General features: G+C 32.0%; 2 protein-coding genes across 2 annotated transcripts; one reads left to right on the forward strand and one right to left on the reverse strand.

Annotated features, from left to right (window-relative positions):
* Window positions 1-9,253: 9,253 nt before the first annotated feature.
* Window positions 9,254-12,438, forward strand: LOC115993534. Its single transcript, XM_031117475.1, has 8 exons — window positions 9,254-9,443; window positions 9,544-9,609; window positions 9,703-9,800; window positions 9,917-9,954; window positions 10,098-10,185; window positions 10,285-10,494; window positions 10,604-10,669; window positions 12,049-12,438. The coding sequence occupies exons 1-8, from the start codon at window positions 9,383-9,385 to the stop codon at window positions 12,220-12,222; spliced, it is 801 nt and encodes a 266-aa protein (XP_030973335.1). The 5' UTR covers window positions 9,254-9,382; the 3' UTR covers window positions 12,223-12,438.
* A 4,618-nt stretch (window positions 12,439-17,056) lies between these two features.
* Window positions 17,057-17,909, reverse strand: LOC115950593 (photosystem I reaction center subunit II, chloroplastic-like). Its single transcript, XM_031067797.1, has one exon. The coding sequence runs from the start codon at window positions 17,774-17,776 to the stop codon at window positions 17,183-17,185; it is 594 nt and encodes a 197-aa protein (XP_030923657.1). The 5' UTR covers window positions 17,777-17,909; the 3' UTR covers window positions 17,057-17,182.
* Window positions 17,910-22,281: the final 4,372 nt, after the last annotated feature.

Below are 22,281 nucleotides of genomic sequence, written 5' to 3' on the forward strand. Positions count from 1 at the left end.
ACTTTTCCGCTGCATTCATTATTGACATGATATTGAAGTTTGTTTGTTTTAACAAGTTTTATTCATAATAAATCTAATTAACAATTTAGATTTAAAACTTGTTAATTATATCAATCGGGGTCTAAATTTCCTAACATTTTTTTCCTTTATAAGTAATTCTAATATCACATAAAAAGTCTATCATCACGTATCTTTGGCATTATAGTCACTCCACAAAATGATGCAGATTGGTTAAGGAAGAATAAAATATTTTAATATTTTATGTTGTTTTCTTTTTCCTTGTTGAATTAGGATTTTAATTGTTTTTCTTTTCCTAGTTAAATTGTTTTTCCTTTCTCAAGTAGTAGTAGGTTTATTTTTTTTTTTTCCTAAAAGGAGTAGGAGAAATTATATTCCTATAAATACTCTTTATAGAAGGGTTGATTATTGTTGTTATGAGTTGATTAATAAAAGTTTGTTAGAGATGTTTTCTCTATTATTTTGCCTACTAGCCTAGTGTTCTTGTGGAACTTAGGTTTCGTGGAAGAGTTGTAGTAATTGTGTGTTACAGATTCTGCTTCTACACGCCTACGCTGCATCAGTTGGTATCAGAGCCAGGTTAGATTCCTACCATGGCACAAAGAGGAGCATGTGGGGGAAGACCTGTTGCCATAGATGACGTGTATGAATGCGATGAGGTTGCACGCGACGCGGAATTAAAGGCATTCTTTCAACGAATAGAGGCGTGGTTTGATGCACTTTCAAAGCAGCTCATCGCCTTAGCAGTTGGAAGTCAACCTCAAAACTACCATCCAAATCCATGTTTCGTGGTGGAGGAGGAGGATCTTGATATCGAGCAGGAGGACTGCGATATCAAAGAGGATGATGAATGTATTGAAAGAGTTTGTCTAGTAGATTGGGATTCTCCACCAATTTATGATGACTATCCTGAAGATTTTAGTCAAGGAGAAAAGATTGAGCTTGATAAAAATAAAGTAATATACATACGAGATGAGTCCATAACTCACATCGTTGATGAGACTTTCGACATTCAAAAACAAAAGCTTATTGATCCCTTTTGGGAGGATTTTATTGAACAAGAATTGATAGAGGTCAACAAGAGGCGTGAACGAGTGATTCTAAGTAATCTTTGTCAAGAAGGAAATATGAAGTTTATGGATATGTGCATGGATTCTTTTTTAGTATCTACTTCTTATATCCTACCGTGGCAAAAGAGGTCAAGAATAAAAATTCGTACATCAAGATTTATTATGAGTGAGAAAAGATTGATAAGTAGCGTATTGATTCGTCTTGTCTTGCACAGACGAATAGGATGGAGAGGATTATTCGGGGTTCCAATTGATCGTGGAAAACTGCCACAAAACTCGAGGACGAGTTTTCCCCAACCCTGAGAGAATGATGCAGATTGGTTAAGGAAGAATAAAATATTTTAATATTTTATGTTGTTTTCTTTTTCCTTGTTGAATTAGGATTTTAATTGTTTTTCTTTTCCTAGTTAAATTGTTTTTCCTTTCTCAAGTAGTAGTAGGTTTATTATTTCTTTTCCTAAAAGGAGTAGAAGAAATTTTATTCCTATAAATACTCTTTATAGAAGGGTTGATTATTGTTGTTATGAGTTGATTAATAAAAGTTTGTTAGAGATGTTTTATCTATTATTTTGCCTACTAGCCTAGTGTTCTTGTGGAACTTAGGTTTCGTGGAAGAGTTATAGTAATTGTGTGTTACAGATTCTGCTTTTACTCGCCTACGCTGCATCATAAGTGCTTGTGAGATGTGAGGAACAAAGGTTGGGATTTAAATTTCGAAAAAACTTCACACACATATACACTTTTTTTTTTTAGAATGGACACATATACACTTAAATTAGATTAGAGTAGAATTTTTATATATCTTGTATTAAAAAAATGTATCACATAAAAAATCATAATTATTACCACAACTATCTTATATAATAGATTGTTATTAGATACTTGTCACTTTTACATGAATTTATCATTTTTTTTTACTACTCATAATTTTTCACATGGATAATTATACCTAAACTTGTGGGGTTTTTATTTTTTGTCCTAAACTCCTAGAATTTTTGCATGAAAATTTAAGGGACGTTTTGTGAAAGAGTCCTGGAATCTTACATTAATTAGTTTTTTTTTATATAAATACATTAATTAGTGTTGACTGGTGACCAAGGACAACTTAGCCCTTAGCCTCTCATTTACCTTAATTATATATATGTCCGTGCTTTGGTAAATGATATATATTTTTTTTAAAACTACCACGCCTTTCACATGCCATAAAACTCTCGTTGTTTCTAAGCTACTCGGAGCTTTTGCCACGTTTTCGCATTCTGTTCTATTTTACTCAAATGTGATTCAATGCCTTTTTTTTTTTTTTAATGAGCTAACACCACCCCGCAAAAGGAAATCGATTGGCCCCCACTTGTTCATGTCCCCTTCAAGCCTCAAATTTCTTTTCAAAACACGTTAGCCAGTAGCAAATCAACACTTCTTCCTTTTTATTTTATATCTATATATATATATATATATATTTTTTTTTTTTACTACCTTCTTTTTCATTCAACTTTCTAGTAATTTCCATTTCCCAGCACTCAACTACTGAGTACTCTACATTCCAGGCATGAACTACTCAATAGTCTTGGTGCAATAGTCTCACTTTAATATATATATATATATATATATATATACTAGCCTCTAAGCACACGCTCACGCGCGTGCTTAGAGGCTCTTCTACTTTTTGGATAAGAATTAATTTAGAGCATTTATTATAATTTAGGATTATTATATTTTTCAATCACAAAATACTTAGAGGTGTGATGAAACTTAGAGGCTATTATGACTTTGTGTAGATAGATTTTTGAATTCAAAATCTAATATTTATCAATGATAAAATTTATGAAATCAAAAGCTCAAGATATAAATAAGCACCATCATAAGGTTTTTTTTTTTTTTTTTGGAGTCACTATCCTTTGGTTTAATGGTATTTGAAAAAACAAAAATAAAAAGTACAAAAATACCTTTTTCGATTATGTATTTTACTTTATTACTATCCAAATCCTCAGAATTATAGATATAAGAAAGAAAGAAAAATAATAATAATCCTCTTTCTATTATTTATTTATTTTTTTTGATTGGTTGGATGAAAATTTAAATTACAACATTTTATCCAACTAATAAAGGGCTAAGATAGCCTTCTTTTCGTGTTCCTCAACTTGAGATACAATCATACACATACACACACTACCAAAAAAAAAAAAAAAAAAAGAGTTAATAAAACAAAGACATTAAAGTTATTTTTTATGATGTTTATCTGAAGTGCAAGATAATGGGTAACGAAATCAAACTCACTCTCAATCATCACTCTCCAATAAATAGTTATCTAATTCCTTTATGCGGTTTTCCTAATTTTTCCTTGAGATCTGTAATTGTTTCATGTTTGACTCTTCCACAATTTTTACAGGCTCTCCAAGAACCATAATATCTTCAAGTGCAACCATTGCCTAACACCCCAAGTACTAAGACCTGAAAACAATTGTATTAGTTCATGGGCAGAAATATTCATCTAATCCGATTACCTGAGATTAAGTAAGCAACCATTGCCTAACACCCCAAGTACTAAGACCTGAAAACAATGGGCAGAAATATTCATCTAACCCGATTACCTGAGATTAAGTAAAATAATTAAATAAAAAAATGGTTGAGAATCACATCGATCAAGACGCAATACATCAGTAATTAACCCGGATTATTTTTGCAAAAAAACAATTGTCATTAGAAACATAAATACCCAAAAGGAAAAAAAAAAAAAAAAATGAAATTGGAGAAATAAGTAGAGTATCCCTCTTACCTAGTAGTGAAATTCCGTAGAACCACAAAAACAGATTTAAGAGTTGTAAAAGGCAAAATCATCGTGGTTTTAAGTCTGGAATATGGAGTGAAACCGCTGGTTAGTGGATAAGATTTGAGTTCAGGTAACTGCTTGGGAATGTATTTGAATTTAGAAGTGCGATGTGGTTTTTTTTTTTTTTTTTAATAGTTAGTGATCCTAACTATTATATATATATAATTTTTATTTTGAAAATCTAATTTATAAGTGGATAAAGTAATTTGAAAATGAATAGGAAAGTTGTCCTATTTTTTAGGCAATGTTTTAGTGGGAGTTAGAGTTGCATTTTTACCAGATTGTCCTGTAGTTTTATCTCTATTTAAACATATAGGTATAGAGGCATTTTTGAACTAAAAAATAAGGAATCCAAACAGGGGAAACCCCTTAAATAGTAGTATAGATATATGACTATAATATATATATATATATATAATGTCTATTTACATTGGCAGACAGCTTCATAACTTATATATGATGAAAATAAAAGTTAATTTCACCATGAAATAGTAGATTAGATAAAAGTTGATAATTTTGTATCTAATACATTTATGAAGTATGACTAACTAATTTATCTGTACCATATAACTTGGCTCCTTAAGCAAAAATTCTTAGTTCTGCCTTTGGTTCTTTGGTTTTATGTATCGTAAAAAATTAACTTTCATCAATTATCTAAACAATCTTCTCAATAAATAATTACAATTCATATAATATACTTGAGCTACATTCAAAATTTCCAAATCTGTCTAAACAATTCTCAAAATACGGCAAACTAAAACAAATAAAATAATGGTAAAATCTAAATTCATTTACATGGTGATTAGGATGGGACAGGTGGGTTGAAAAAACTACCAACCCAAACCTAACCTGACCAAAGATTCAAAATAAGATTTCAACCCAACTCAATCCACGAAAATCAATATGAGAATTAGAGTTGGATCTATTTCGATAGGTTGGTAAGTTTGATGTACACCTCTACACCTTATAATGAATCTGTTCATTCATTTAGAAAGATAAATGTGTGTGTTTTTTTTTTAAATATAATAATTTTCACAAAAACAAATCATTTTTATTGGTTTTTTAAAAGTAAAAACACAAAATAATCTAAAATAGAATTTCTACATACCATTTTTTTTTCTTTTTAGATAAACAAGGATATGATTAAGAGTATATTACAAAGTCATAGATCAAAGGTATTTACAAAAGTGGGGCAATTTCTATCAATGCCCCAGCCCATATTATCTAGCAACAACGCTTGTTGCATCATGCATGTACAAAAGAAGGGCACAAAGTATATTCTCTTATTCTTTCTATATGGGTCTTTTCCACTCTTAGAGCATTAGCATTAGTATTTGTAAAGTCTTGCAAAATAGAAAAAGTTGACCATTTTACACATTTTGAGAAATAAAAACACCAACATCAGTGGGTGTAAAATTTTGCATTTATGCACAATTGCTACAATAATTGTGCATATATGCACGGTTACTATAACTCTTCTATCTATTATTTTATATTTTTTTCTCTCTGCTCTCCCTTGCCTTGTTAGATTCTCTCTCACCCACTCTTCAATGCCAAGAAGAAGAAGAAGCTGACCATCACAACTAACCAATCACCGCCACCACCACCATAACCAACCCATTACAACATCAATTTAATCCAAACACAATCAACCTAAAATTAATGAAAATCATCACAAACCCAACTTAAAATCAACTCAAAACAAAACACAACAGAAAACCCATTTGGCAAAATACAAATCAACCCAAAACCCAAGCTTGCTACCGCCATGAGAGAGAGAGTGTGAGTGTATTAAGCCATGGAAGCTTGGTAGAGAGATTTTTTCAAATTTGAAGAGAGCACTGATTTGATAGAGAAAGAAAGGGGGAGAAAGAGAAAGAAATTTTTTTAGGAATGAAGAAGAAGAAGAAGAAGAAGAAAGAAAGAATAGCAAAAGAAAAAGAAGAAGAAGAAAGAAAGAAAGAAGATGCCAAATAAGAAAAACGTAGAAGAAGAAAGAAGTAAGTAGAAAGAAGAAGGAGAAAAAGAAAGAGCAAGAGTGTTTCAGAGAAGTGAGGTAAGATGGTGGGGCCATGTATGGGTAAGGGAAATAAAAAAAAAAAAAGTGAAAAAGTATTATTTTAATAAAAAGAGTGTATTATAGATACTTTGATGCGAATTTTTTTGCAAATTGATCGTGTAAAATAAAAAAATAAATTTTTATTGTAAAATAGAAGGAAACTTTTGCACTCACATCAACTCTTCTAAAATACAAAAAGTGCACAATTTTACACATTTTACCTTAAAAATCATCCGTATCACCTCTTCTAAAATTGTGCAAAATTTCCAAAAAGTTAAAGTAACCATATAAAGATACACGATTAATGTTCACTTGTGCATCAATATTTAATTAATTTCTCTCTCTTTCTTTCTATTCCATTTTGTTACTTGCTTCCTTCTTTTTCTTTTCTCTCCGTCTATGGCTATTCTGTTTCTCTTTTTCTTTTCTTTCTTTATTTCTTCTCCTTAATTTACAGTCCTTGCTCATCACCTATTAGCCGCCACCACCACTCCAATTGGTGGCTCTTCTTTGTTTCCTACCCATTATCTTCTCTCTCAACTGAAAACTCATAATAGATTAGCTCATTTTCCTCTTTGGTGCTCTTCTATTTTCTGCTACCATGCCCACCAAGATTCAGAACTTTGCCAAAAGTGTGAGTGACTGGGTTTGCTCGGTGGTTTGCTAATTTTGGTGGATTGATTTTGCCGATTTATTGATTTTGGTAGTGGTTTGCTTAGTGGTATCTTGGCTTGAATTTGTTGTAATTTGTGTCTGTAGAGGTTTGTCGTGCGTTTGATTTGGGTTAGATTGTGTTTGTTTGGTGAGAAAACAAAGGGAAAAAAAAGGACAGAAATAATAGTAAAAAAATAAAGGAAGAATTAATATTATATTAAAAGAAAGTGTAAAATATATAATTTGATGTTGGTATTTTTGCAATGTGACTGTGTAAAATAGAAAAAGTAGATTTTAAGGCCAAAATAGACGAAAATTTTTAGATGGACTGATGCGGTTGCTCTTAGCCAAAATTAATTAATATCAAGGCATCCATTTGCTTCATAGTATATGTGTTGTAGCCAGACCAATTTTCTCTATATGCCCCAACCCATACCAATTTTCTATTTACATCATATAAGAGAAATATGAAAGGAAATTTTATTATAAAAAATAAAAAATTCCATCTGTGTATAAAATTATACTTAAGAAGTTATTTTTTTTTTTTTATGAACATTAAGAAGTTATTTATTTGAAGTCATGACTTAACCCTTAAACACCAAGTGATTATTCAATACTTCTATAGCATTGTTCTCTCTTTTCACATTATGGGGACCTCACTAAATGAATTTATAGTGACACCTACTATTTTCATGTATTCTTTATTCCTCCCACCGAATTATTGAATAATTTTCCCTAAAACATCAATAACATTAAAGTAAGCTTTATAAAACATTAATCATGGTAAACATTATTATAATGTTATAGTTAAGATCAAGGTTTTTAAATCCGAACCGGATCGTATGGTCTGACCGGATTAATTGTGAACCTCTCACAAACACGGTTCTTTTAGTCTCAAGAACCGGTCTATGCCAAAAAAGCAGGAAACCATTCAAACCATGGTCCAACTACACGATTTCGAGAACCGTGATCAGATCGCTTCTCACGGTTCCCTACTTCCCTTTGAATCTGAACCTTTAAAAAAAAAAAAAAAAAACACAGAAAAACAAGTTTTAAATTCTACTTCCTTCAGAGTACATCACGCAGCTCCCTTTAGAGTATTTACACGCTTACAACCATTGTTGAAGGCTGAAGCTTCAACCACCGTGAGATGCTATCAGACTTGAGATCACACCGCCATCTTCCTATTCTTCTTCTCTGTTTCACTCGCACTCTCTCTCTCTCTCTCTCTCTCTCTCAGTGTTTTTCACAATGTTGTTTCTTCATTTCTCCTTCCGAAGTCTTCTTCTGTTTTTGGTAAATGAAGTCCTCTTTTTAGCTGTTGCTTTACTGCCTGTTGCTTTACTGTCAACCACCAACATTTGCTTTACTGTCAACCACTTCTTCTTTTTAACAAGTGAAACAACTGTCAAAAACTTCTAGTTCTAGGCTCTAGTTTTCGTATTTATCCTATAGTTTTTTTTTTTCTTTTTCTTAATTCATAAATGGTGGACTATTCTAATGGGCTTGGGCATAAAAAAAAAATTGTTTGGGTTGTCAAATGGGCTTAGCCATGGGCAGACATTAATTTATCTCTTTATCATTTTATTAGGTCTCATAAAATAAAAATAAAAATTATGGGGTACTCAAATGAGCTTTGTCATAACCTAAGAGTTCTAACAAAATTTTTAAATATATATATAAATATATATATATGTATATAATTATTTCTCTTTATTTTTAGATAAATTTTCAATTTTTACTAATTTAATATATTTATTTATATTTTAAATAATTATTAAATTAATTATGACATCATCACGGTTCGACCTCGGTTCAACCTCAAAAACCTTGAACATCTTCTTTTATGGTTCATTGAATGGTCCGGGTTTCAAAATCTTTGTTAAGATTAAAAATTACCCAATTGTTTTTTTTGTTATGGATAAGATAAGAATTAAATATACTAGGTTCATTTCATAATAATTATTTTTTTATTATTAAATTAAAAATATTAATTAATTACAGCGTATACAAGATTCAAATGATTTGTGAAAGAGTTTATAAAAATGAGTTATGGTAACGGACACTGTAAAATTCAAGTGGGTTGTGATAACATTATTACTATTGAACATTAGATTCAACGCTAACACACAAAAAAATAAAAAAAATAAAAAATAAATAAAAAAAAACATAAACATTAGATTCAACGCCATAATTAGCTCGGTTCCACCAAGCTTTGTTACTGTTACCCAAGTGCCAAGTGGTTCACTCATGCTCGTTTCTCACGTTGTATGATCAGTATTTTCCAAATTTTACGGTACGTGTAACAAAATTGATTCTTATGTCACTTCCTCAATCTTGTAAAATCCCAACTCCGAAGCTCCAACAAGATTGGATAAAAGTGGAACACCTGTCCCAATAATTAGACCAGGCAGGGGTATTATCGTCCAATAAAAAAAAAGGATTTCGCAATTTCGCACCTGTTTTCGTCTCTGGAGCGTGGGGCCCACATCCTACTCGGTTCCCAATCCAAACACAAACGTCTGAGTCAGCACATCTCTATCCAACCGTCCACGTGTAAACCTTTTCCTCATGTCGAAGCGTGTGCACCTATCCCTATAAATATAGTCCCACCCTTCTCAAATCAAAAGCACAAGCACCCCTCTGTTGTTGTTGTCGCTCTTTTGCTCGATATAATTTTTGCTTTGCGCTGCTCTGCTTTGCTTTTAAGCTCTCAATTTTGCTTTCATTTCCAATTCCGATTTCAGCTTAGCCATGGATTCCTGCAGCAAATCCCTTCTTGATTCTGTTTCTCCTTTTAACTGCCTTATCTTTGGTAACTTATTTCATCTCCCTCTTTACTTTTTTGTCTCTCATATTTTTTTTCCCTCTTTGAAATGGGCTCTGATTGTGTTGGCTTTGTTTGTTGAACACAGATTTGGATGACACTTTGTACTCTACCAAAGTTGGAATTTCCGAATCACTCAGGAAAAACATCGATGGTGTGTGAAAGAAACTGAAATTTTTTACCAAATTAAGTAATTAACACTATTAAAAGTCAAATTTTTATATATATCTTTGGTTGCTTCTTGCAGATTTTCTTGTTGAGAAATGTGGATTCCCAGAAAGCAGGGCCTCAACTATCCGTGTTGAGCTTTTCAAAAAATACGGCAGCTCCCTTGCTGGTTTGAGGGTATGAATTCATTCTTTATCAAACTCTCCAAAAACATGAACATTTTGTAATTAAAAATAATAATTAACATGAAGACCCAACTAATTAATTTCTGTATTTGACTAAATTTGTCACAGGCATTAGGCTATGACATCGATGCCGATGATTATCACAGGTGAGAGCAGAGCATTATCCCCCTAATTTTCCCTTTTTAAAACACACTAATACTATACCATCAAATCAAATGCTTCCCTTAATTAAAATAGAAACTTTCTAATTAAATTTTGTTCATTTTCGTTTGTTTCTTTTTCATCACAGTTTCGTACACGGAAGATTACCGTACGATTTGATCAAGCCAGATTCTCAGCTACGCAACCTCTTGCGTAGCATTACTCAAAGAAAAATCGTGAGCCCAAAACCTTGACTACAATTGTCTCGAAGTCCCAAATAAAATGTTTGACCGAATCATATTACTAGTACTAAGTTATGTTTGAATTTGCTTCAGATTTTCACGAATTCGGACAGGACCCACGCGATTAAGGTGTTGGATCGGCTTGGTTTAAAGGATTGCTTTGAGCAAATACTATGTTTCGAGACCATGAACCCGAACCTGCCAAATTCGACCCGACCCGATGAGTTCCCCGTGCTTCTCAAGCCGTCGATGGACGCCATGAAAATCGCGCTTGACGTTGCAGACGTTGATCCTCGTAGAACGGTATGCCCGCGAAACAGATTATAATTTCTCATATAGGTGTTTTCATTTTCGTTTAGAAATTGTTTATTAAAAAATGAAAACGCGTCGTTTTCTTTGTTTTTCTGTGCAGTTGTTTCTCGATGACAACGTGAAGAACGTCGCTGCTGGGAAAGCTTTGGGTCTCCGAACTGTTCTGGTAGTTTCTTATCTTTGTTGATTAGTGTTCGTTTAACATTAACTTAAAAATTCAAAATTTTTTTTTATTTAATTTATTTTTATTACTATTTATAAATCTTATTACATTTTTTTATATTATTTATAAATTCTACTATATTATTTTAATTATTTTTTAGTTTTATTTACAATAATTTCAAAACAAAGTTAAATAAGTACTTCCAAACTGACAGCAGGTTGTTAGCATGCGCTGACACACTCTAGCGTGTCTCACATATTGTCTTCTTTGTAAAGTCCAAGAAAATTGTTAAGTTGAATGACACACACATTACCTATTTTGATTAAGAATTTTCAGACAGTACTTATCAACAATAATGCGTATAATCAAAGTGATTTCATGAGCTAATACTGATGTGACTCCAATCAAATTTATTAAACTTAGATTGAAACTTGACTGGCGTAGGTTTGATAGAGCTCAATGTCATCTTATGATAAAATTTCAATGATAAAATTTGTAAGGGAGTGTTTAGTAGATGTGTTTGAAAATATATGTGGAAATACGTGTAGATGAAAAAGTATATAAAAATACGTGTAATGTTATTTAAAAACTGAAAATATGTATTTAAATAGGTATACCAAACATCTCCTAAATCATCATAGCAATATATTTATGGAGTTAATATTCTAAAATGGAGAATTATACCTACATGATGAATTATAAAAGAAAATTAAGTTTAATAAAAATAGAAGTATAAATAATTCGTTTATAGCAAAATGTTATAAAATTTTGTCGTGTTTATACTTTATAGATTTTCTCTTTACAATTTTCTTCATAATCATTTTTATAACACACACAGTTTTAAAGAAGATTTTCAAGTTAAATGGATTACAAAGAACTTATCAAATTTGATTGGATCTGATCAGGTCATATGCTTAACCAATCTCATTAAAGACTTGAACACCTATTAGTATCATGTCATTGATTCACCATACCAATTAGTCGGATTAGTTCTAATTAATTGGAAGTTATCACCTAAATAAATTGTTAAAAATTATGTGAATGAAAAGTTGTTTCCCATTATTGCTTTGCCAAACGACAAAAATTATCGTTGGCCTATCAAGAAAAAGCAAAGTTTTACACCTAAATATAGGGGTTTTTTTATAAAAGAATTTTATTTTGGGAAGAACTATATAGGGTAGTTTAAATGGTGGTGACTAGGAAGTCTACTCCTTGAAAATTTACAAATAATATAAAGATTTCGTTAATCTATGTGTATCCCACAACGTGAACACAATGATGACACGTCATAACCCATATAATCTATTACAATAATCTTTGTATACTATAGAAAATGCAATTCTCATTATTGTACATTTTTTTTTTTTTTATATTTGGTTTAGGTCGGGAAGACAGTGAAAAGCAAAGAAGCCGATTATGCATTGGAGAATGTCAACAACCTGGCTCAAGTAATTCCGGAAATATGGGTCCACGGAATGGATGGTGGTGATCAAAGGATCAGCCGTTCCAAAAGCGAAATCGAGTCCATTCTGGCGATCACAGCCGTTGTTGCTTAATTGAATCTCGATCAAGACCTCTGGCTGGGCTCCATTGTGTACAATTGTACATTGTCATCTAAATCATGTAGTACATAAATGTGCATGTGTTCGTATGTATGAAAATGGGTTTGTCCATATAATGAACTATATTAACCCAACCCAAGTATATGGTTGTAATTCTACAATAAAGCTTTCTACTTACCATTATTATTATTATTATTATTTTGTGAAAGTGCCAACAATGCTAAGTGCGTAACCGAAAGAAAAATGAACAATTTTTTATTTGAATCTCCAAAAACGAATGGCGTTTAGTTAGTTTCGTGCAGCTTTATGAACAATTACTTTTTTTTAACCAAAAATAAAAATTAATTTAATAGTTAGGAGAGAACAGATTTGAATCTCTAACGTTTTTGTTGTCCTATTTTTTTATGAAATAATTATAATGAGTTTTTTTTTTTTTTTTGGTAAACTAATTATAATGAGTTAACTCTGCAGTTTAGCTGACCAAAAAAAAAACTCTGCAGTTTAAATACTTTCTCTTCTAGACTTTTAAATATTTTTACTTTGTGCAAGAGTTAGTGCCCCTTCAGTTATCTTAAAAGTAGCAACTAGGGTACTTATCAAAAAAAAAAAAAAAAGAAGTAGCAATTAGGGTACAAAACTCTTAATATATTTTTAATTTTTATTATATTCATAAAGGCATTGGCTTAGCTTGACGTGTTAATAAACAATATTTTGGCATCCTTATCTTTGATGTTGCCCAAAAGGGTATCAGAAAAAGATGTGCACCAACAACTTTGTCATCTAATAAATTTAAAATTCAGTTTGAAGAAATGCATTATTGCCTTGATAAGATTGCTGGATGTGATACACGTTATAATTTATTCATTTTGTAATTAACGGTGGTTGTGGAACGGTGGAAACATTAATATTCCTTTCGATATCTAAATTAATATCTTAGTTTCGATTAGTTCAATTGATAAAAATTTTTATAGTTGAAGAAAAGATTTGAGATTTAATTTTCGCCTACACCAAAAATTAATTGATGTTTTAGTTTGATGATAAAGAACTATCATCAAGAGTAGACGTCATACGTTGAAACACCAAAAAAAACTAAATTAATATTATTTTAATCACTCAAAAATTACTATCTTATTCATAGTTAACTTTTGTTTGATTAATTAAGGAATTGGACAGTCACATCCTTAAGTATCATTAGTCAAAATAATTGATATGTTTAACTTTACCTTTGTATCAATATATGCAGTGATAAGGTCATGAACTTTGTCGTTTTTTAAATTATTTTAAGAGATAGTATTAGGAAGGCTTAGGTAGGATTAGTGTTTTTTTAATAGAATATTATAGAGATACTAAAATCCTATCTATTCATTATAAAATGGGTTTTACTAACGCATGCCCTTAGGGTATATGTTAGTAAGTCATTTCAAAAAAAATTATTGGAAATTAAAAAAGCTGTCAAAAAAGTTTGACAGTTTTTTCGATTTTCGATGAAAATTTTCTTAAAATAGATTGTTATTATATGCCCTAAGGACATACATTAACCGAACTCTTAAAAAATAACTTACATCATGACAATCAAATGAATCAATACTTGTTTAACTACTAATAATTTCAATTCACTTATTTCAAAATTGGTGAATAAGATTTTGGAAATTTCATGAGGTAGTTGTCGTGATTATCAAAATCATATTGGAGAATGACCCAGCTAAAAGATTAGTTCACTAATTCATTTGTTCAACAAGTGGTCTAATGGTTAGATTATAGGTTTATTAATAATTAATTAAGTATATTTAATTACAAAAATGAACTAAAATAAAGTAAAATTAGCTAATAAAAATTTTATTTTCATTGTTAAATCCAAGATTATACCAAAATAGATAAAAATATCATTGTTTAGTAGGAAATGCAGTGACAATTCACTTCTGCACAGGGAGGGACTACGTGTAAAGACTAAGCTAGTAGTTAGGTTTGAGCAATAAACCAAAAACGCCCCCAAAAAGTGGCTTTATCTGTATCAGAAGTTTGATAGTTTTTGTCACCAAGTTGATTTTCCATTTCAAGTTGAGGTCAGACAAATTATAACTTGGTCTTTATAGTTTTCTATGGGTCGATATGATGGACTATATAACTGGTAAAACACTTCATATCATTTAGTCTAATGTAAGAGAACACATTTATTTTGTGGGTTCTAATTAACTCAATTGGTAAAGTCTTTTATGGTTAAATAAAAGATCTGGAGTTCAATCCCGGCTTACATCAAAAACTAATTGGTGTCTTAGTCTGGTGATAAAAAACGACCATCAGAAGCGGATGTCATTGGTTGAAAACTCTCTAAAAAAAACACTGTTATTTTAGTTTAATCGGTGGTCTGGTACGGAATTAATAACACTGGTAGTTATTATAAGAACTTTAGAAAGATCCTAAATGGTTTGGTATAAAAATATGTATTTTCTTTTTCTTTTTCTTTTTTCATTGAAAACAATATGCTTTTTTTGCAAAGATTGTGGGATTCCAGAAAATTTGAAACCTAAATCATGGGATAAGACTCATCATAAAAGCCAAACAAAAAATGTATCTTATTTATTAATAGTCAATTTAAGTAGGATGACAATTTGTGAGTTTCAGTTAGCTCAACTGGTAAAGTCTCTGATGGTTGAATAAGAGATCTAAGGTTCAATCCTCACCTACACCAAAAATCAATTGGTGTCTTGATCGATGATAAAGAACTATCATCAGAAACATACATCATAAGTTAAAACTTTCTTAAGAAAAAGTAGAATAATAATCCAGTTAGATTCGCTTGAAAAAATAGGATGACAATCTCGAAACTCTCTCTAAAAAAAAAAACGGGTGAAATTTAGTTAGATTTGCTTGAAAAAGTAGGATGACAATCTAGTTAGATTCACTTGGGTTTTCCTTGACTTGAAGGAATGGTAGGATAGGGGCGACGAGAAACATTTTCCCCAACACCTGTTACCTTCTATTAGTTTTTTTTTTTTTTTTTCCTATATGTCTAACGGAACAATAATGTCTTTTTTTTTTTTAATGACATGGCAACTATTTTTAGTACTAAAAAATTACGTGTCAGCAAACACACCACTCACCTCATGTCAAGTTCTCTCCTCAAGACTGCCACAGCCTCAAGTCCGCCATAGTCTCCAGTGCCACTACTAGATCCGGCCAATACTTTGGTCTCCCTCATCCTTGGCTCCTCACCCCAACTTGTCCTCCTTGTCACCTACACTAGCAGCGTTTGAACCCAATCCTCACAACCGCAATTTTGCTTACAGCACATTTCTTGTTTGGCCCCAAAAATAAAAGCCACACACCCAATCATATCCTATTCCTTCTGATCTTGTTCTATAATGTCTATTAATATTGCTATTTTTCAATATGCTAAACTCACCACCATCAATTAGGAGCAAGACCAAGTCAGCCCAAAAAGAAAAAATTAGAACAAGACCCACCTCTTGGTTTTGTGGTTTCATGAGCTTAAATGTGTTCTCTAACAGTCCCACCTCTTGGTTTCCACCATCTATTTTGTTGTAGTTGGGGTTATTGAAAATGGGTTTTGTAATTCAAGCTTAGATCTTGGGCAAATTTTCGTCTAATATTGATTTGAGATTGGAATCTGGGGTACCATTTGAAGAAATGATTGAGTTTGTTTGATGAGACTTAGAGATAATCATATGAGGTTGCAAGAGGTGACCACAACGAGGAGGAGCGCATGGGGAGGTGAGCCGAGGAGGGGGACCAAGTGCTAGCTTGAGCCAGAGGTGGCGTCGGAGACAATGGCTAACCTGAGAGTGGTGTATTTGCTTACAAGTAATTTTTTAATACTAAAAACAGTTGCCATGTCATTAAAAAGAGATATATCATTGTTTCAGTATAGACAAATAGGCAAAAAAGAGACCAATAATACTCATTTTTTAAATTTTAAAGATCAATGGTACTCGATAGGTAAACTTTAGAAATTTACTATGTAGTTTTGCCTAATATCAAAATACCCTTTCCATTTTTATCTCATTTACCCACAACCGTCGCCCCCTGTCTCAATCTCTCCATCTACAGCTGACGACAACCCCACCAAGAGATCTTCCACATCCTTTTCCAGTACTTGCTCAGCCTACAGCCCCTCCTCCCCCTCAACCATCATCTTAAACATGGTTATTGACAACAAAATTGATAAAATTATAATGCCATGAAAATTAGCCACTATAATTCATGATTGTCCTAATATTTTATATTTCGTACGATATAAGTGAAAAAATGCAGGTAAAATAGAATAATGAAACGAATCAAGTAACATTACTTGATTTTGTGGCTCTGTAGAGATTATCGTTCATTTGTACTAAGCTCTAGAGTTTAAATTTTCCTCAATATTTTTGGCGCATATCAACAGAGGAGGAGGAGGAGGAGACTTGAAATCAAGATCTCTACATGAAGAAAACTCAGCAATGTCATAAATTACAAGATTCTGGGTAATTTTTTATTATTTTGTTTTATGCTTGATCTTATTAAGTTATTTGTGATAAATCCAAGACTTTGTCTAACCCCTCCCAAAAAAGAAAGAAAAAAGAAAAGTAAAGAACTTCGTTGGGACAGAGTAGTGATCCATACATAGTTCAGCCCTTATATCTTCTTCTTCTTCTTATTTTATTTTATTTCTTAAAATTTTTATTTTTGGCATTCTAAACTAAAGTGGACAATTTGAGCTTATATTAATAATATTGTTGTCAGAAAATCTCATTATGTTCTATTTACAATCATCTCCATCCTTATGTCACGTTCTTACGGTTAAAATCTAGTGTTGGTATATTAGGCTTAGACAAACAACAATTCAATATATATTTGTCTTTGATGTAGCAAACTGAAAAACAAAATAAACGTACAAACATCAACAATAGTCACATAGAAACATAAATACATCACAAAAACATCAAAATAAAGCTACACCTCACAAGTCATACACTTGCTTGCCAGTGAACTTGACCTCAATTGGGTTCACGTTCTTACCAATTGACCTTAAGTTCAGCCCAACTCCTTGGCGACCTGGGTTCACCTTTTCAGGGTAGACTCCATCCTTGGGGTGCAAATATTGGACCTCTCCATTAGGGAACACCCTGTAAAACTGGTAGTTGATCTTGTACTTAGACCTCAACCTTGACCCAAGAGCCAAGCACTGCTCTTTCCTAGCCAATTTGAGCAAGTTAGGACCTTGCCTCATTATGGCTGCACCACCTGTTGGCATCTCAAAAACTTGTTCCTTTCCAGATTCCCATGTGATCACATAGAATTCTTCGACTTGGGCTTTACGTAACAACCCTCCAGTGCTGCCTCCAAAGATTGGTGATGGGGTGCTTGGGTCCAATTGTGGTGGTGTGAACCCCACTGGTGCCTCTTTCTTTGTGGGTGCATCTGTACTTGCCTTAATTGTTGTGCGCTTTGGGGCTGAGAATTTGAGCGTCTTAGGAGTAGTGAAGGACAAGGTTGATGATTTTGAGGCAGAGAAAGGTGGGGTGAAGAGGGAAGCTTGAGTTGCCATAGCCATGGAGGGTTTAGAGATAGGAAATTTGGTTGGTCTTACTCTTAGCTTTGTAATGGCTTATGGTCTTGTGGGATATTCAATGAGGTTGAGAATGTAATAGTTTGGAGAGTTTGTAGGATTTTGGATGAGTGGTGGATATGTGAGTGTGGATAAGGGGATATGGCTTGGACCAATTAGGATGTGTGATTTTGATTCGTATTCAAAATTTCTTACTCACTCACCCCTCAGCTTCTTTTAATTTGTTTTTGCTTTGGTCAATGTCTTTTGCCTAGCAGAAGACAAAAAGGGGACCATTTCAACTGGATCCAAATTCTAGCCCATTCGGAAATTCATGGCTTAATTATTTAGCCGAGCCCGGCCCTAAAGATAATTCTCAAGCCCGGTTTAAATCATACTCAGCCCGACTTGCTCTTTGTCTTTACTTTTATGTTATCCCATATTTTTGTTAGATAGCTAAAACTTAAAAATCCTAAACTCCAAGCTGATCCTGCTATGGGTAGGCAAAAGGATTAAGAGACTCTCTAAGCTCGTTTATAACGCTAATTATAACCATATTGAGACATGTCTTTCTTAGAGTTATAAACGAGCTGAACTTTGTCAAGTAGTGAATGTTCAAATTTGTCTCAACAATGAAAATAAAATGTTCAAGCTTGGCTTGAGTTTGAACTAAGCCAACAACCAATGTTTGAACTCGAGCTTATCAAAACATTCAAAAGTAATTTGTTAGTCTAGCTAAGCTGCAACTCAATTTTAAGCTCAAACTAGAGCTCAATATCAAGCTTTTAATCAAGATCCAACAAAGGTACATTATCAAGCATATTAATCATATTATGAAGCTCATTTGGTTTACACAAGTGGTACCAAATCCTAATTAATTAAAGAATTAGTAAGACATAAGTTTATTTTTTAAGCTAATATCAAGCTTATTACCAATCCCATAAATGAGTTTATGCTTGACTTGTTTTTTATCGAGCCCTTTTTTATGAGCTTGTTCAATTTTTTTTTTTTTTGGGCCCCGGGGGGGGGGGGGGGGGGGCCTTGAATCAGTTACTAAACAAGCCTAAAACTAAGGCACAAACTCGACTTGTTCATAAACAAACAAACATGAATAAGATTTTTATCAAGTTAAGTTCGAGTCATTTATGAACAGCTTGGTTCAATTATAGGCATAATCTATTTCTAGGGAAATTAGTAATGTGTCAACAAATTAAGATTCGAACTGCATATGCATGCAGTTAAGGATGGACCCAAGTGGGGACCCAAGGGGGCCTGGGCCCCCTCTGGGTCCAAAATATATATATTTTTAGTCATTTTATATTTCATTTTTGTAGTTAGGCTTCCTTCTCCCCAATCAGTCTAGCTAGCCTAACTCAAATAGCAATTATCCAACCCAAAAATTCAATAAAAACAATAAAAATATTCACAATGGTGATTGTATTTTAGCAACAACAACAACAAAAAAAAAAAAAAAAAAAAAAAAAAAAAACTTTTTTACCACCAAAGAATAAAAATATCTTGTATTATTAAAGAAGTTAAAGCTAAAATATTTTGCAATTACAATAAACTCATACAAATACCAGTTGATTGTAGTAAGTCATTAAAAATAAAATACAATATTTTATTAAGATTATATCTCTTCCTTCAATTAGAAAACTCAAATTCTCTCTCTTCCTTATTATTTTAATGAGTTTTTTTATATATTATTTTAAATGAAGTGATTAAAAAAAAAATAGAACATTTGATATTGAGTGTATTGTAAAGTGAAGTGGTAAAATAGATAAAGTAGATTTTTGAGGTACTGCAAGTTAAAATTTTTAACATCACCACTATGAATGCTCTAACTTCAACCAAAAAAAAATCCTAATCAGCCTAGTATTAAAAAAAAAAAACATTATTTTATTTTTATTTTTGTCTTTGTTGGTAAATAATTGCATTTTAATGTATTTAGAAATAATGATTTTATATATTCATAATTTTTTAATACTATATGAATGTCTATTTGAAGTTTTTTTTTTCTTTATACTTTGGCTCCCGCTAGCTTAAAATTCTGAGTCCGTCTCTGCGTACAATTCTTTTGAAGGATCAAGATTAATCCTTGAATAATTTTCTAAAAATAAAAATAATAAAAGTAAAGTTTTTTTTTTTTTAAAAAAAGTAAGAGAGAAAGTTAAAAAATGAAAAATTAGTAGAATAAAATAAAATTGTGAGATTTCTCAAATCTCAATCCCCATAAGCGCTTTGAAGAACTGTCCTTTACAAATGTCATTGTCACATGCATCGAATGAGAAAAGCGACAGAGCCACATGCAGGGGCGAAGCTATGGCCCCCCCCCCCCCCCCCCAAATTGAAAATTTTTAAATTATATATATAATTATTTTAATATTTTCAAAGTTTAGTCTATAAAAATAAGAGTTGGCCCCCCCAAATATTTGAATTAGTCTAATGATGCTCTTAAAAAAAAAATTAGTTTAATAGTTATAGAAATATAACTTTATTTTTCACAATTCTATTTTTTATTGTAAAATATGTTTTTACATCTGTTAAATATTTGATAAAGTTTGGCATCAAACATGTTTTCACTATGAAAATGGAAAAGATGAATTTTATTTTATAAGGATCGTCATCAAACATAACTTTGATCGAAAATACTAAATTCTTTTTTTTTTTTTTTTGGTTGGGTGAGTGTATATATATAACTTATCAAATAAAAAAGCATGTATATATGTGTGTATATAATAAAAAAATGTGTCTGTATATATATATATATATATATATATGTATATGAGGGTTGTATTGATAAATATATTAATGTCGTAACTTGGCTCCCCAAACAAAAATTTCTAGCTCCGCCCCTGACCACATAGAGATGTTTATTGTTTAGAGAAGTCCTCCCACTCCCCTAATTTGTCTGAGAGAGCTTTCAACTAGTGTTCGTGATATTATGAATGTGATCGGTCGCCCTTGCCACGAGTGCTTCAACGGTTTCCATGCCTCCAAATCAAATCTCATTGCAAAAAAGGTAAAGTATTCCATTTTTGTATTGAACCTCTCTCTCTCTCTGAATATTGAATTATGAACCTACGTCTGCTTTATTCTGTTCTGTGAAAAACGTTTCAAATATTAGATCTATATTCTGTACTGTTGTTTTTTTTTTTTTTTTTTATGAACTATTCTGTACTGTTGTTAGTTTTGAATAGGTTATGCCATTACATGCAACAGAACAATACAACTCCTGTTGATAAAATAATTTAGAGAGAGAGAGAGATGTATGGGAGAATAATCTCTATATTCTTCTAACGTCTTTTTTCATACGGGCATGTATGTGTAGAGTACAAAGCAATAGGAGTGTAGGGCAAAGAATATATAGAATGAAGTAATATAGGACACTAGGCCGCCTAAGCCCGTTGGGCTAGACAACAATATACATATTAACAACTGTATTTTAGATAATAATAATATCCCAAATTATTTGAAGAAATTGTGTGATTGTTAGAGCATTCATACCAAAGGTATTAAAAATATTAAAAAGTTATTTTGACACCAAAAACACTAAAATTCCCACAACGTCAAATGTGTTAAACTTTAAAGTTTTTAACACTCAACTATAGTGAACTGCCATCTTTGGCAACTTTTTTTTTTTTGGTTAACAGGAAATATTATTAAACAACTAAGCCAAAATGGCTAAATTAGAGGTAACAAGCCTACATACAGTTTCCCCAATAGTATCAAAATACACAAAAGCTAAAATTACATCAGATGGGGGATTATCCCAAAATATAAAATGGTCTTGCATCACTCCACCTAACTTAGCCATAGCATCAGCAACTCTATTCGCTTCCCTGAATGCGTGCTGCACCCTGTAGTGCTGAAACTTGCCCAGAAATGACCTACAATCAGCCAACAAGGAGGAATAAAAAGCATTAGAGGGAGAGTAAGACTACACTAGCTCAACAACCACCTTAGCATCTAATTCAATCACAAGATTCTGCACTCCATCTGATCAGCCTGCAATAAACCGTCCCTTAAAGCCCAAAACTTTGTTGTAATGCTGGTTGTGAAGCCGATAGACCTACAAATATAATGATATTTTATTTGATTATTTTATTTGTCTCTCTCTTTCTCGTGCCCCTCTTCTCTCTTCCGCCTCCTCAATCTCTCTTCTCTCTCTCTTTTCTTTTGTGCTCCATCTCTCTCACCCTCTTCTCCATCTCTCTCTCTATTCCACCTCTCACCATCACCTCGCCCACTTAAGGGCATTTTTTTTTTCTGCTCCAGATCAGCACCAGTGTGTCATATACCTTTGATGTTTGATTCAGGAAAGGCTTCGTAAGAGGAGAATTGTTAGATTGTGAATGTAATGGAATGCCAAGAAAAAGTAAAAGTTGCATTCTTGTAGGATTGCAAGAAGCACATAGAAATATTTATTTTATCTAATTTTGGAATTCGAATGTATTTTTATTGTTTTATATATTGCATTTTATTTTAGGTTTTAGTAGTTAACTAGGTTA

Source organism: Quercus lobata, chromosome 6, assembly GCF_001633185.2.
Source record: "Quercus lobata isolate SW786 chromosome 6, ValleyOak3.0 Primary Assembly, whole genome shotgun sequence".
Taxonomy (NCBI): Eukaryota; Viridiplantae; Streptophyta; class Magnoliopsida; order Fagales; family Fagaceae; genus Quercus; species Quercus lobata.